Consider the following 15971-nt stretch of genomic DNA (forward strand, 5'->3'; position numbering starts at 1 on the left):
ATTTTCATGCAAAGTGTCTTGTATCTTGCATAGTGCAGGCCCCTGGCCTATTGAATTATTGAATTAACAAATGCATGAATATAGCACACATGCAGAGGCCAGAAATTCTCCCTCTGAAACAAATTCTGAGTGGGCCCAGAGGCCAGTCAGTCTTCATGTCACCAGGCTTGTTCCATCCCAGCCCTGGGCATGGCAGGAGCCATCCAGTGAACCCCAGACAGAGGCGTTGGTGGGAGTGGACTCACTTTTTCAGACGCACTTGCTAGTTTGGAGCCCGAGGCATTGAAGGCGATGGCAGCCAGTGTCCCCTCATGGGCAGCAATAGTGCAGACTGTTTTCTGTTGGTGAAAAGGAAAAATGGATACTGAAGATGTGGAAGAGGGAAGATGGATTTCACCCTTCCTCTTTTCTCCTTTCTCCCTCCTTTGTCCAGCTCCCTGTCTCTTCCTCTGTTCCCCAGGCCATTTGCATGTAAGCTGCGTGTCATTTCCTGGTGAATCAAGATTCGGCTTCAAAGGCCACTCCATTTCCTTCCCTTTTCCTGCCCTCGGGAAGGTGGCCACAAACTGAGCAGCTGACGCAGGGTGATGCCGTCGCAGGCGTGTCCTGCACGCATGTTTAGGGAACTTCCCACAGCAATCCTGTCCGGCTCAGGGATGCCTCAGAGACCAGAGGGCAGGGAATATGAAACACCTGCACACTGTCTCAGGCTGTGGCATGGGACAGCGTGACACATTCAGGCAGACAACTGGCCCCCTGCTGGCAAGTGGTTTTTCATTATGCTGCAGATGTCTGACTTGGCCTGGCCGGCTGGCTCATGGTGATGTTGACTGACAGCAAGCCCGAGGGGAAATGGCATCACCACCTCTTGAACGACTCCCCCAGTATTGCTTATCCCCACCGCCTCCAGCCCCCCGCGGCAGGGTGTCCTTATCTATCTCCTTCCATGACCACACAGCCAAGGCAGATGGGTTGGCTCAGCCAGGTCACTGTCAACTTACCAGGGAGTTTCCATCATAAAGCACAATCTCCCCTGAAGTCAGGCTTCCAGGATAGGCCAAGTAAGAATTGGAATGGTTGATAGAGAGAGCACATAGACCTGGCAAAGAAGAAACAGGACATGAGAAATCTGGGGCCAAGGGAGAGAGTGCACGGCTGGAGAGGGCATCTGAAAACAGTACAGCTACAGTGCCACCTACTGGCAAGGGGAGGAATAGCTTTGTAGACAACTGCTTTCCACTGATGATTCTTCTGATCAAAGGGTTCCAATAAAGCCAATTCACAGGGGAAGACCTCCTGATTTAACACTGGCTGTGTCCTTGCTACAGTGAAACAATGAGACTTGCCGGGTGCAGTGGCTCACACCTGTAATTCCACCACTTTGAGGCGGGCAGATCACTTGAGGTCAGGAGTTCCATGGCCAACATGGTGAAACCCCATCTCTACTAAAAATACAAAAAGTAGCTGGGCATGGTGGTGCATGCCTATAGTCCCAGCTACTTGGGAGGCTGAGGCAGGAGAATCACTTGAACCCGGGAGGCAGAGGTTGCAGTGAGTGGAGATTGTGCCATTGAATTCCAGCCTGGGCTACAGAGTGAGACTCTGTCTTTAAAAAAACCCATCTCTACTATAAATAAAAAAATTAACAGACAAACACACACAAAAAAAAAAATATATTATGTATATATATTGCTCATTTTTACATTTTACCCCAGGACTCTGAAACAGCATCTACTTCTCTTCCAATTCCATTATCCTCTAGGGCTACAAAAGATTTAGTCAAAACTTAAATAAATCTTCCTATTGTGAAAGGTCAGTGTATGTTGCTCTTTCTGCAGATGATTATATACTGTTGGCCAGTAATTTCAAGTTGGAGAAGAGGAGCTGCCAAGAACCTGTTTAGAAACTGAGAAATTTTAGGCCAGGCATGGTGGCTCACGCCTGTAATCCCAGCACTTTGGGAGGCCGAGGCAGGTGGATCACCTGAGGTCAGGAGTTCGAGACCGGGCTGGTCAACACAGTGAAACCCTGTCTCTATTAAAAATACAAAAATTAGCCAGGCATGGTGGCATGTGCCTGTAGTCCCAGCTACTCGGGAGGCTGAGGTAGGAGAATTGCTTAAACCTGGAGGTGGAGGTTGCAGTGAACCAAGATAGCACCACTGCACTCCAGCCTGGGTGACAGAGTGAGGCTCTGTCTCAAAAAAAAAAAAAAAAAAAAAAGAAACTGAGCAATTTCTGAGCCGAATGTCCTGCCTTGATAAGGGAAATGGGCACCTCCAGAGGCAGGAGTTCATTTGAGGTCTGCGTCTGCAGTCAAGATGGTGCGCCTAGACATTGAGGCAAACTAAATAAAGAGGACATTTTGGATTTAAAATGCTTCAACAATATTCCAGAAGAGTAAACAGCCCATCAAACCATCGAACCAACATAAGCTGTTTTTATTTATAAGGGGATTCAAGGAGGGAACATTTAAGTAAAGGATTTTCAAAACAATGGTTTAGATTAATAGGGGTGCACATGATAGCAGCGAATTCCAGCAGTTCCATAGAAACCAAAGTGTTACCAGAAACTTTGAGATCATGGAAGAGAAACATCTTTCTACAAAAAAAAAAAAAAAAAAAGTAAAAAAGGTGACTGGCGTCTATTACAAATTAGTACATTAAGTGGGTTTCTTCTAAAAGTATAAGAAAAACTTTAGGTCAGGCTGAAACATACGTTAACTAATCTGCTGAGGAAGGGGAGCAAAGGAAAAAGAAAGCAAACATTTCGAGTTGGAACCTAGGTCTCACTTCCTGCTCTGGCTTTGCTGAGTCCACAGCGGGGCTGTCCTCTTATCACTTGCCATGCATAGCTCCGGGAGGAAGTGGCCGAGCCCTGAAACCTTCAACTGCACGTTCTGGCAGCCCTACCACCCCTTTGGCTATACAAGGTCATTTCTGGCCCCAGCCTTAAAAGAGGCAACTCTTTTCTTTTCTTTTCTTTTTTTTCCAGTTTTGCTCTGGAAACCCCAATTCCTCATCCCGTCTGAGTTCTTTGCCATCCAAATGTAATTTCAAGAACAGCCAGGCAGGCAGAAGGGATTCTAGCCTTGTGAAACTGCACGGGGAAGGCCGTCAGGAGATCTGGTTGGCCTATGTGCTGAGGCGGCTGGCAGAAAAGATGTGCAGACTGTGGAAATCTTACAAGGACTAGAGTACTAAACTAAAGAGTTAAGGCCTTCCAAATGCAGTACGTAAGTGCTGAAGGTTTCTCAGCACATGTTTTGTTTTGTTTTGTTTTTTGAGACAGAGTCTTGCTCTGTTGCCCAAGCTGCAGTGCAGTGGTGCAATCTCGGCTCACTGCAACCTCCGCCTCTTGGGTTCAAGTGATTCTCCTGTCTCAGCCTGCTGAGTAGCTGGGATTACAGGGGCCTGCCACCACACCCAGCTAATTTTTGTATTTTTAGTAGAGACGGGGTTTCACCATGTTGGCCAGGCTGGTCTCAAACTCCTGACCTCAGGTGATCCATCTGCCTCAGCCTCCCAAAGTGCTGGGATTACAGGCATGAGCCATTGCGCCCAGCCTAGCACATATGTTTTTTTAAAGACTGTGTTAAAAACACGATGAGATACCACTGTACAACCACTAGGATGACTATAGTCAAAAAGACAATGTTGGTGAGGATATGGAGAAACTGGGACCCGACGCACCGCTGGTGGGAATGTAAAATGGGGCAGTGCTCTGGAACCTTTAGCAGTTCTTCAAAAGCTAAACATAAAGTTCTCATATGACCTAGAAATTCCACTCCTACATATATACACAAGAGAAATTATGACATGTCAACACAAACATTTGTATATTAATGTTCATAGCAGCATTATTCATAAGTCAAAAAGTGGAAATAACCCAAATGTTATCAACTGATAAATGGATAAAGAAAATGTGACATATTTTTATAATAGAATATTATCCAGCAAGGAAAATAAAGTATTGATACATGCCTCAACACAGATGAACCTTGGAAACATTAGGCTACGTGAAATAAGTCAGTCACAAAGGAACCGATATTATATGAGTCTACTGCTGTAAAATGTCCAGAATAGAGAAATCCATAATCTAATAGAGATAGAAAGTAGATTAGGGGTTGCCTATGGCTGGGGGCAGAGGGAGTGATGGCTAAGAGGTACAAGGTTTCTTTCTGGGGCAATGAAAATGCTCTAAAATTAATTGTGGTGATGGTTACACAATTCCGTGAACATACCAAAAGCTATTTAACCATGCATTTTAAATGGGTGAATTGCATAGGATGTGAATTATATCTCAAAAAAGACTTTCAAATTTTATTTTAAGGCATGTTTCAGGAATATTTATCTGGGTTAGAGACAGACTGAGGACATGGGTTCAAGACTGGGGTCTGTTATGTACTATGCAACTCTGGCCGAGTTATTTGTGGCTCTTTCCGGCCTGTTTCCTGTCTGTGAAATGAAAGCTACCACGACATAGAGGTCTTTCCAGATTTAATACTCCAACATGCCAAGCCTTCATTTCTTACTTCTTCCCTCTGAAATATTGGGCATGTCTTTATGGCAGAGCGAGCTTAACGGTCTTGGAGCAGAAGCCTTGGACGCATACCTACAGCTATGCTTCAGAGTTTTATGCTAAAATATAAATATTCCCAGAAGGGAAGAAAGGTTTAAACTTTCTAAGCTAACATTGAACTTTCTGTAATACCTATTATAGAACCGGATGACACTAGATGCTAACAAGAAAGGGACAAAGGATAAGAGTGAGGGCAGGCATACTCTGACACATAGCACTTATTTGACAGTTTTGCCTCCAGGCTCGTACCTCTACCAAGTCACCTGAATTTAGACAAGGAATCCTGCCTTCCTACCCTTACAGACTTAATGAAGGTCCCCAGAAAAGCCTGCTGTGACTTCCCTATGGCCTAAGTGTCAGAAAAATCCAACCAGCTCCATGAATGTATCTTCCTATCTTGGGAACCACCCAAGGCAAGCAAGAAGAGTTTTCCTTAGCTTGGCTGTTGCCATTCTGCCAGTCTCCTCTTTCTGTTACAGGTGTCACACAAAGCCTTTTTAAGGAAGGAAATGGGCTTTAAAAATATTATTCTATAATATAAAAGTCATGGTGTAGAACACTTGTGAAGCCTAGAAAATATAAGGAGAAAAAAAATCACCCACAATTCTAAAACCCAGAGGGTTTTCACTGTTCTGAACATCTGAGCACATTTCCTTCCAGTCTTTTTTCTACCTAGGAATGAGGTTCTGATGGGGCTTTTGGACTGTTATAGACTTGACACATATTTTCACAAGCCACTGGCAGCTATAATTCCACTGTAATTATTTGGCTGTAATTCTTCTACAGCTGGAAAAGAAATGCCTGCTCTCAACTCAAGAACCAATGGCATCATCAATGGAATTAAAAGGAAGTCCCATAATTCTAAATGATTCTCACCTTGGTATTTAAAGTATTGCATGTCAAACTTTAGGTAAGTTAACAGTGATTTATAAAATGCAGTTCCCTCTGAGTTGATTAACGTCTCAGGTTACGCTTTCCAATTTTCAAAAATAGAAAGGAAAGAAATCTTCTTTGTACAGCAAATGTCCTACGCTCCTATAGAAAGGAAGCATTTATACCACTTGTATTACCATTTTCAAGCAAGAAAGAGGTCTTGCTGGGGAAGAAACCATGAATTGTTCAATGATCTGCATTGCTGTGTGGTATAGAATGCTCCCTCAATATCCCATAAAAGGTGGTCAGCTCTGTGACCACCTCCTCCACACTGGGAGGTCTGCAGTTGGCAGGACTTTCATGGAGATTTCCACCCTTGACTGCTCAGAGCAGACTGCTGTGCTAGCAGGAAATTAACTTGGAGCCCCTGTCTGGCCAAGCTCTTTAAAGGAAATAGCCTGCAATCTCTGACACAACAGGAATGGGCATGACACAAACAGACAGAAAGAAGGAAATTTACAGCTGCGTTAGATACCAAGTGTGAGGCAACAGGCAAACTCTGCGTAGCTAATTTATTTGTAGTTTATGAAGTCAAAATGCATTCAGGATTTGTGTAGTGAAGACAATTAGACAAGTGATTCTGTCTTCCTTCTGTACCTAGCAAGGATTTATAAAATCAACAGTCAGAGTTTCCATCTTATTTCTTCGTTCAGAAAATAAACTAGAGGATGAGAACAGAGAAGGCGACTCCTGGCCTCTGGGAAGTGTATATTCATGATTTTGACAGTACAGAGTCCTCTGAAGGTTCCCGAGTGAGGACCTGATCATGTCACCGAAGCACAGCTCTGACCTGTGCAAGGCTGCCCTACGGGACGGAGCTGGCTGGGGAGTGAGTCTGACTGCCCGCATGGACAGGGCGGACCCACCTTTGCCCACCCAGGCCACGACCTCAGGTAATGCTCACTGTAGCAACTCTGCAGGCTAAAAATGATCATCTCCATTTTACTGCAGTAGAAAGGGAGGTCAGGAGAGGTTGAGGTGATAATTATAAACGGTAGCATTTAAAACACCTTGGGCTGTGTCTCCAAAGAACATCAGAGGTCTAAAAAGACACAATTTGGTCAACCTGCTCCTGGTCTTTCAGAAGAAATATTCAACCTATCCCTGGATCCTTTCATAAGGAGGCATTCTTTTATCTGAGACAGGGAAAGTCTCTGCCGTTGTTTCTAATTTTTCTTGAGATAAAAGTGATTCCCTTTACAAGCAATATACACTGTCTCTAACATGGAACACAAATAGCCCTGCACTTTTAAACCTGATTTTCTCTCTGTTTAAGCTGCAGAAAGTAAGGCAACCAGTGAGTTTTCTGAATTACAGAAAAACAACTATTTTTGCTAAATAATAAGAGTAATGGTGGCTGGGCGTGCTGGCGCACGCCCATAATTCCAGCACTTTGGGAGGCTAAGGTAGGCGGATCACTTGAGGACAGGAGTTCAAGACCAGCCTGGCCAACATGGAGAAACCCCCCCATCTCTACTAAAAATACAAAAAATTAGCCAGGTGTGGTGGTGGGCACCTGTAGACCCAGCTACTCAGGAGGCTGAGGCAGGAGAATCGCTTGAACCTGGGAGGTGGAGGTTGCAGTGAGCTGAGATTGCACCACCTCACTCCAGCCTGGGCAACAGAGTGAGACTCTGTCTCAAAAAAAAAAAAAAAAAAAAGGGGGAGAAACATCTGTTTATAAGGGAGGGTGCCCAGTCCTGAAGCAACCCCGTCCTCTGGGGGTCAAGTGTGTGACAGGTGTGAGGAGTAAGTGGCATTTACTGTGTGCAACTCTCCTCTCTTCAGAGAAACTGAGAGCCACAGGCAGCTTCTAGCTTTCTGCATGCCCGACGTCCCTCCCCAAATCCGTGAAGGCCCAGCTCAGGCCCTGCCAGCCGCAAGCTCCGTGCAGATTCAGGGGCCTCTCACTCCCGATCGGAAGAGCACATGCTCCCTTCAACTGTGTCCACACCCCAGAGTTAAACATGGTTCCACCCCTGCCAAAGGCTGCTGGCGCACCTGTCTCAGACCACCTCAGACAGACTGTGGAAGGGAACTCGTGACAACTAGATTTGGGGCTCCTGGCACTAATGGTGCCTACCATGGTGCCAGGCACAAAGAATGTCTGTAATAGATACTTGTCCAGGTGATTCCAGCCTCTCATTTCTAAGGGAAAAACTTACTACCCATAGCTTCTTCACATACCATCTTCCATTTCAGAAATTATGCTTCAAAGTCATTATCTCACAGAACTCCTTAACGGCCTCAATGGCGTTGTTCTTTTATTTATGTATTTATGTATTTATTGTTTTTTGCGACAAAGTCTTGCTCTACTGCCCAGGCTAGAGTGCAGTGGTGCAATCTCAGCTCACTGAAGCCTCCGCCTCCTGGGTTCAAGCAATTTTCCTGTCTCAGTCACCCAAGTAGCTGGGATTACAGGCGCCCGCCACCATGCCCAGCTAATTTTTGTATTTTTTTTAGTAGAGATGGGGTTTCACCATGTTGGCCATGCTGGTCTTGAACTCCTGACCTCAGGTGATCCACCTGCCTTGGCCTCCCAATGTGCTGCGATTATAGGCGTGAGCCACAGCACCTGGCTAGCTTTGTTCTTTTAAAATATCCTCTTGCCATGGCTGAAATTTGAAAGCACTGAAATGAACAGCCAAGGGTCATTTATAGAACTGGAATGAAGAGAAGGCATAGGAAGTATTTCATGCATGGCAGTTCCTGTGCTGGTCACTTTCACAAACATTACCTTCTTTAATTCTCAGCCAACCCTGGGAGATGCATATTATTCATAAGGGAACCAAGGGTCAAAAAGTCTAGGTGACTTGGGTGGCACCCAGATAGATCTTGAAATTCAGTGAAAGCCAAATAACTCAGAAACAGCAAATGGAAGCAGTTGTTCAATGACACTAAACTGAAATATAATAGAAGCAGTTGTTCAATGATATTAAACTGAAATATAATCTGCAAATGTGAATCCATTAAATGTACAAATTGTTCCAGTGTGCTGACTCCTCACCCCACCACACAACGAAGGAATTCTTTCTTGTTTACTCCTAGCTCGATGAATTCATATAATGTCGTCTGCTATTTCGATATAACAAATCCAAACCATTCCTCTTCTTATACACCAGGAACATATTAAATAGTGTTAAATCCCGAGAATTCAGTAAGATTTAATATCCTAGCACATCGTCAAGGTAGAGAGATTTCTTTGCCGTATAATAAAACGCATTCTTTATGGTTCAGATTATCTTTTTGCTGGCCACGCAGACACGCCAAGTTGAAACCTGCTTCTAATGATCACACCTACTCTGTACTGAACGAACCACAAAAAACAATTAGGGGTAAACGCCTTTCAACATCAGATGCTTGAAATCTTTTACATGTCTACCTTACGTGCCTTGACACATTTGTTGATGTGGATCCCAGACAAAGGGTGTTGTTATTCTTGGACTGTCATGAAGGGCACACAGCCCCCTTGCAGAACACATAGCCTGGCATAATTTGAATCTGCCACCATTAAGACAAAGCTTCGAGATAAACCTCACTAAGACTCAAAAAGCGAAAACACTGTTTCGGGTCTGCAATTTGGAGGAAAATAAAGTTTGAGAAAGAAGCACCTGGACATGAAATTTGAGGGTCGTTTGTTCCATTTTTGGAGCTCACCTGTTGGGTTTGCAGGAATATCCAGGAGGGTCTTCAACAGCTTCATGTCTTTAATGTTGTGAATATAAATGGACTCTTCTAGGCAAACCAGCAGCCTCTGTAATCACACAGACTTATCAGTCTACCAAACCGTTCCTTACAAAGGCCCTGACCAAATCCAAATCATTCATCTTTCATATGAGTCCTAACTTGATGCTAAGCCTAAAGGAGAATTTTGATGATGCATTTTGAAGATTATGTTTATGGATGTACACACATACACAATTATCCACCTGAACAGAAGCATAAAATGCAAGATCTTAACAAATTTTATTAGAAATTAAGATTGTTTATACTTTTATCTCCTTCCTGCTTCCCTCCCTCCCTCCCTTCCTTAGAACAGGGATTCCTGAACACTTTTTTTTTTTTTTTTTTTGAGACAGAGTCTCACTCTGTCACCCAGGCTGGAGTGCAGTGGTGCGATCTCAGCTCACTGCAACCTCTGCCTCCCGGGTTCAAACAACTTTCCTGCGTCAGCCTCCTGAGTAGCTGGGATTACAGGCATGCACCACCACGCCTGGCTAATTTTGTAGTTTTAGTAGAGATGGGGTTTCACCATGTTGGTCAGGCTGGTCTTGAACTCCTGACCTCAGGTGATCTGCCTGCCTTGAGCTCCCAAAGTGCTGGGATTACAGGCATTAGCCACCGCATTCGGCAGGACTTCTACACACTTTCTGATCAGACCCCCTGTGCCATGTAAGGCAATTTCATGTGTCCTCTCTAGTTTCCACGGCCATCTGACAGGCTGCCTTTCAGTGTTTATAGCACAGGTCTCCCTCCTGTATAAAAATGGGTTTCTTTGCTTTCTGTCTATCACCAAATCTTAGGTTTTACCCCTCTCTGAATAAGAATAATTACCAGTTCTAACTTCTTGCTACTCAGACTCTCCTCTAGGCCTGCTTTTGGGTTGCTGTCTGCAGCCCTGGCAAAGGGAAAGGAGAAGGGCTTCAGCCCTCATGTGAACACCCCAGTGTCCCACATCCCCAATGTCCTCCCTGGGCTCCTCTCTCTGGTGCTTGCTCTCCCCACTGCTGTCAGACCCTTCTCTTCTTCTCCAAATCAAAGCTTGTCAGGTTCAGAGCCTCTTCCCATGGCTGTGCTCTCAGCTAAGTGAAAACAGGCCACAGGGTTGATGTGTTGAGTGTTTAAAGGAATATAATGCATAGCCAGTACAAGGGTAGACTTCGGTGCTGGTGAGGAGGTGTCAGGAAGGCATTTCTGGTCGGGCAGCTCCTTGAACATCTGAGCAGCTGCCGACCACCCCTGCACATGCCTGGCTTGGCTTCCCCCAGGCCGGTGTTTCTCAGACCTGGATGAGCACCAGAATTGCCCAAGGAGCAAGCCCTGGGCTCTCCCGGGAGATTCCGGTTTGGGAAGTTTTTAGACGAACACCCAGGTGATTGCGATGCACACTGAGGCTCGAGAACCACTGCTCTCAGCCAGCTCCTTTTATTCCAGGGAACCTCAGCTGGAAGGGAAGGTACCAAAAAATACCACACAAAAGAGACAGGCTCTGCTCCTGGGAAAAGCCTGCCCTGCTGTTCCCCCAGGAAGACTCTCCATGGGTCAGAATGATGAAGGTCATCAGTGTTAACCAAGCAGAAAAATAAAAGTTAAACACCTTCCTCAATTTTTTGTTTTTTGTTTTTTTGAGACAGGGTCTCATTCTGTCACCCAGGCTGCAGTGCAGTGGCAGGATTATAGCTCACTGTAGCCTCGACCTCCGGGGCTCAGTCCATTTTCCCACCCCAGCCTCTCGGGTAGCTGGGACTACAGGTGTGCGCCACCATGCCTGGCTAAATTTTTGGTATTTTTTGTAGAGACCTGGGTTTCACTATGTTGTCCAGGCTGGTCTCTACCGTCCTGAGCTCAAGAGATCCTCCTGTCTCGGCCTCCCAAAGTGCTGGGATTACAAGCATGAGCCACTGTGCCCGGCCCTTTCTCAGTTTTACTTAAGGCTCTGTCATAGGTCTGAGACTGGGGGTTGAGGGTTAAAAAAATTTCTAACAGGGTCTCAAAATTGATGATAAATATGAGTGTTCCTCCGTGAAATATTCTCTGACTTATCCACTCCCTGTGCCTTTTGCCAGCACATGCCGTGGTTTGAACTATGTGGTTCTATGCTTGCTTCTGTTCTGAGGTTTCTGATAGCCTCTTGTGTCCCCTCCCAGCCCAACAGCCAATCCCCGGGATAGGGGGCCTCGACATATGCCTCTCATAGGAACAGCGTCTACATCTAGCCCATCTGATCTGATCTGCATTTTTTTCCCACGAGCTCTGATGGCACCATCTGCTCTGCGGCCCACTCAGCTGAATTTCAGGTCACCCTCATGCTGGCTGCAGATAAGACTAAACGCAGAGGGAAACAGAGGGAAAACACTGGGAGGGGACGAGGATGCGCTGTGTCTTAGTTCGTGTGACAGCGTGCTTCTGGGGTGGGCACGATGCTGCTAATTGCTTTTTTAACCATCAGTTTTCAGCCCCTGCAGAACCATGGCCTTGCCTTCAACTCGGCTCCTTGTCTGTTGCTTTGACTTTCATCTACTTTTCTAGGTTTTATAAGTAATAACTCCTTTTATCAATTACCAAATATTTATAGCATCTGCCCTAGAACACCATAGATTTGGCCTCAGGGGATTTAAGCCAATCAGCCTCCATCTGGATAGCAAGGGTCCCTGGGAGCAGATTGAAAAAGAACTGTAAAAGTGTGCAAATCTAAATACATCATACACCTGGTTTATTGTCTTTATTCCATAAAATATATTTCCTCAGTTCAATGCAAGAGAAATAACATTAACTAAAAATGAAACATATGACAATTCCTAAGTGTTCTTCCTTTTTCACATTTTTAAGTTTTTATTTTTTATAGAGACAGGGTCTTGCTGTGTCACCCAGGCTGGAATGCAGCAGCATGATCGTAGCTCATTGCAGCCTTCAACTCTTGGGCTTAAACGATCCTCCTGCCTCAGCCTCCCAAGTAGCTAGGCCTATGGGCACATGCCACCATGCCCAGCTAATTTATTTTTATAGTAAAGACCTAGTAAAGACTAGGTCTCATTACGTTGCCCAAGTTGGTCTCAAACTCCTGGGCTCAAGCGATCCTCCTGCCTCGGCCTCCTGAAATGCTGGGACCACACTTGGCCTTTTCCTTTCTATATACTTAGAAAAAAGGGATTTGGGGCTGGGCGTGGTGGCTCACGCCTGTAATCCCCACACTTTGGGAGGCTGAGGTGGGTGGATCATGAGGTCAGGAGATCGAGACCAGCCTGGCTCACATGGTGAAACCCCATCTCTACTAAAAATACAAAAAAAGTAGCCAGGTGTGGTGGTGGGTGCCTGTAGTCCCAGCTACTTGGGAGGCTGAGGCAGTAGGTGGAGGTTGCAGTGAGCTGAGACTGCACTCCAGCCTGGGCAACAGAGTGAGACTCCATCTCAAAAAAAAAAAAAAAAAAAAAGATAAAAGGGGGATTTTAGATCCTTATAACTCCTTATACAAATCTTCAATTTTTTCCTTTTTTTTTTTTTTTTTTTTTTTTTTAAAAGAAACTGTGCTGTCTAAAGGCCTGAGGAAGTAGCAGACTGAGTGTTATAGAACAAGACACACTGCCCTTGGGCCTTTATCATTTCCCCAGAGTGGGCAGTCCTGCTGGACACTGCAGAATCCCTACCTGGCAAGAGAGACTGCAGCAGCTGAGTTGCTTAAGCCAAAAGTTAAGTCCCAAACCTGAAAGTTTTCAGAAAAGCAAACCCCCAATACTTCCCAGACCTGCTTCAGGTCATTCTTGTCGGAGAAGAAATGCTAAAGGAAGGGGAACTGTTAGATCTTGGTTCCGATGAACTGATGTTCATCTTGGTTCTGATGTTAGATCTTGGTTCCGAGAACTGTTAGATCTTGGTTCATGGCTTTGCCATGAATTGCTGACAGTTGCTGGTGCATCAGGGTTCTTTAGAAGGTGGGGGAGGAGAACCTCACAGTTAATGAGTATTATATTAAGGGGAGGCTGGCACCTAAAGGTTAACAGACTTGGACACTCAAATAGGCCTTCCTTGTCCCATTTGCTACTGAATATACCAGACAGAAAGAGAGAAATCATATAAGCAAATACAATAGATGTGATTTGAGGGCTCCGGTCTTTATAGATCATTTGCCTAAACAATCTTAAAAAGATCATCAGGTACCAAAAACAGACATTTAACCTTGTATACGGATTACTATTATATGCAAGGATAAAAAGTTTAGCAGCGGAACTTAATCTGCTACCAACAGATTTCAAAGAAAACACTTGAGTCAAGAATTTTATCTAAAAGCCTTCAAGTAGAAAACTCTCAAACTGCCCTTCCCTCCTTGCCAAGAACGCGGGTTTCTTTTCTTTCTTACTCCTGCTACTCCCTACTTAAAAGGCCTCACTTCTCTTTCTCCAGCTATTTTTCACTGCACTGCTTTAGATGGACTTACGTGGATTTTCATTGGAAAGAGCTGCTCAACTCAAAGAAACAATCCCTTCCTTCTCATAAATTTAAAGAGCATTTATTTGTCTCATTTGTTAAAAAAATAATTAGTACGTAAGGGTTCAGATACAAAGACAGAAGAAAACATTGTCCTCAATGAATGCAGCAACCACTCTGGGAATACTTAATCGCATAGATAAATCTGCATGGTCACACAAAGAATCTCTTTGTTTATTTACTTATTTAACAGTCAGTCAGGAAATAGATATTTATGAGCACGTATCTACTGTCTTTTCTACCAGGTCTTATAATAGTGAACACACCAAGACAGTCCCTGTCCTCACAGTAATTTGATCAGGTGTGGTGGTTCATGCCTGTAATTCCAGCACTCTGGGAGGCCAAGGAGGATCCTTGAGCCCAGGAGTTTGAGACCAGACTGGGCAACATGGGGAAACACTGTAACATGGTTCGGATCGATGTCCCTCCCCAAATCTCATGTCGAATTGTAATCTTCAGTGTTGGAGGAGGTGGGGCAGAGTTCTTATGAATGGTTTAGCACCATCACCCCCCTTGGTACTGTAGAGTGAGTGAGTTCTCACAAGACCTGGTTGTTTAAAAGTGGGTAGCACCCCCCACCCATCTCTTGGTCCTGCTCCTGCCACGTAAGACGCCTGCTCCCGCTTTGCCTTCCGCCGTGAGTCAAAGCTCCCTGAGCCCTCCCCAGAAGCAGATGCCGCCATGCTTCCTGTACCGCCTACAGAACCTAGAGCCAATTAAACCTCTTTTCTTTATAAATTACCCAGTCTCAGGTAGTTCTTTATAGCAATGTGAGAACAGATGAATACACTCTGTCGCTATAAAAAAATACAAAAAAAAAATTAGCTAGGCGTGGTGGTGCCCACCTGTAGTCCCAGCTACTCAGGAGGTTGAGGTGGGAGGATTGCTTGAGCCTGGGAGATGGAGGCTGCAGTGAGCCACGATCGTGCTACTGCATTCCAGCCTGGGTAACAGAGCAAGACCCTGTCTCAAAAACAAAAACAACAACCCAAAACGAAAACCCAGCAATTCAAAAGGAAATCTGCTAACACCCTCAAGACTTACTGAATAAGAATTTATATTTTAAAAGAGAATGTATGGCCTATTTGAGATCAGAATAATCCTTCAACAAGGAAAATGCCACAAAACAGAAGAAGTCTTCAAGGGTTAGCTGGGAAAAAGAAAAACGAGAACCCAAGGCGGAATAGTGGGCCTTCCAGGAGAGCTGAGGACGAGGTGGGAGAAGGGCGGTTTTCCTGACCCAGGGAGCCCCGACTTCACTCTCAGGCGTCTCCTGCTTGGTGGTATTGCCCCACCATCTGCAGTGAATGCCACTATCTGGGGCAAAACCAGAAGAGTCGCTCCTCTGATTTAAGATGCCCTTGCGGTGGCTCATGGGACTGTTCAACCCAGAGCTCTGACCCATCCCTGCGGTGCCCAACCTGCACCCTAAGATGAGGGTGCAGCCTACGAGTCAGGGACCAACGTTCTGGAAACATAAGCCAGAGGTCCAGGGAAGACAAGGTTATAATCAGCACCTGGAGTAGACTCTGTTTACAATACCCCCAGGACACGGGGCCTGAGTGTTAAAATTCTCATTAGAATTGGAAGCTTGTTTTAAAGACATTCATCTTGAAAGATGTCCATCTTTTTTCTCTGGTTCCCGTTAGCAGAAGCTTTGAAACCCTGAGGGATTTCCCCTACTCACCTGCCGGTTCAGCCTTATGGACAAGATGTTGCTGGAGTAGCTGTAATTACAGATCTCTGTGCCTTTCTTGAAGTGATACACGTTCATTTGCCGTGGTTTTGTGTGACTGACTACCACCACCAGGCTGCTGGAGAAGAGGCGCTCCACGATGTAGACGTCCGGGATTTCATCTGGGAGGAAAAGTGGCCAGGAGGTTACATGGATGGATCACTTCCAAGAAGGATTCCAGCCTCCATGACACTGGGCCCGGTGCAGGCCAGGTTCCAAAGGTTCTCCAGGTCTTGCCAGTCAGGCGCCCTCTCTGAGCTTGCATTGACAGTGATCCGCCATGCCCCCCACCCTGCCAGGTGACTTCTTACCCTCTCCCAGGGAGCACTTTCAGAGTCCTTTCCAAATATCTAAAGTGAAGAAAACACTAGTGGCCTGGCCTGGTGGCTCACGCCTATAATCCCAGCACTTTGGGAGGCTGAGGCAGGAGAATCACTTGAGGCCAGGAGTTCAAGCCCAGCCTGGCCAACATGGCAAAACCCCATCTCTACTAAAAATAGTTTAAAAATTAGCCAGGTGTG

The 15971-nt window shown here is 45.4% G+C and overlaps 1 protein-coding gene across 2 annotated transcripts in view; it reads right to left on the bottom strand.

Annotated features, from left to right (window-relative positions):
* The window catches only part of WIPI1 (WD repeat domain, phosphoinositide interacting 1), a 37405-nt gene that overhangs the window by 15076 nt on the left and 6358 nt on the right, over nucleotides 1-15971 (bottom strand). For both annotated transcript variants that reach the window (XM_031657163.1, XM_031657164.1), the window contains exons 3-6: nucleotides 15403-15572; nucleotides 9171-9267; nucleotides 1002-1099; nucleotides 246-338 (exon numbers count right to left, since the gene is read on the bottom strand). In XM_031657163.1, coding sequence (XP_031513023.1) covers nucleotides 246-338; nucleotides 1002-1099; nucleotides 9171-9267; nucleotides 15403-15572 — 458 coding nt within the window. The remainder of the gene's footprint in view (nucleotides 1-245; nucleotides 339-1001; nucleotides 1100-9170; nucleotides 9268-15402; nucleotides 15573-15971) is intronic.

This window comes from Papio anubis, chromosome 17 (genome assembly GCF_008728515.1).
Source record: "Papio anubis isolate 15944 chromosome 17, Panubis1.0, whole genome shotgun sequence".
NCBI lineage: Eukaryota > Metazoa > Chordata > Mammalia > Primates > Cercopithecidae > Papio > Papio anubis.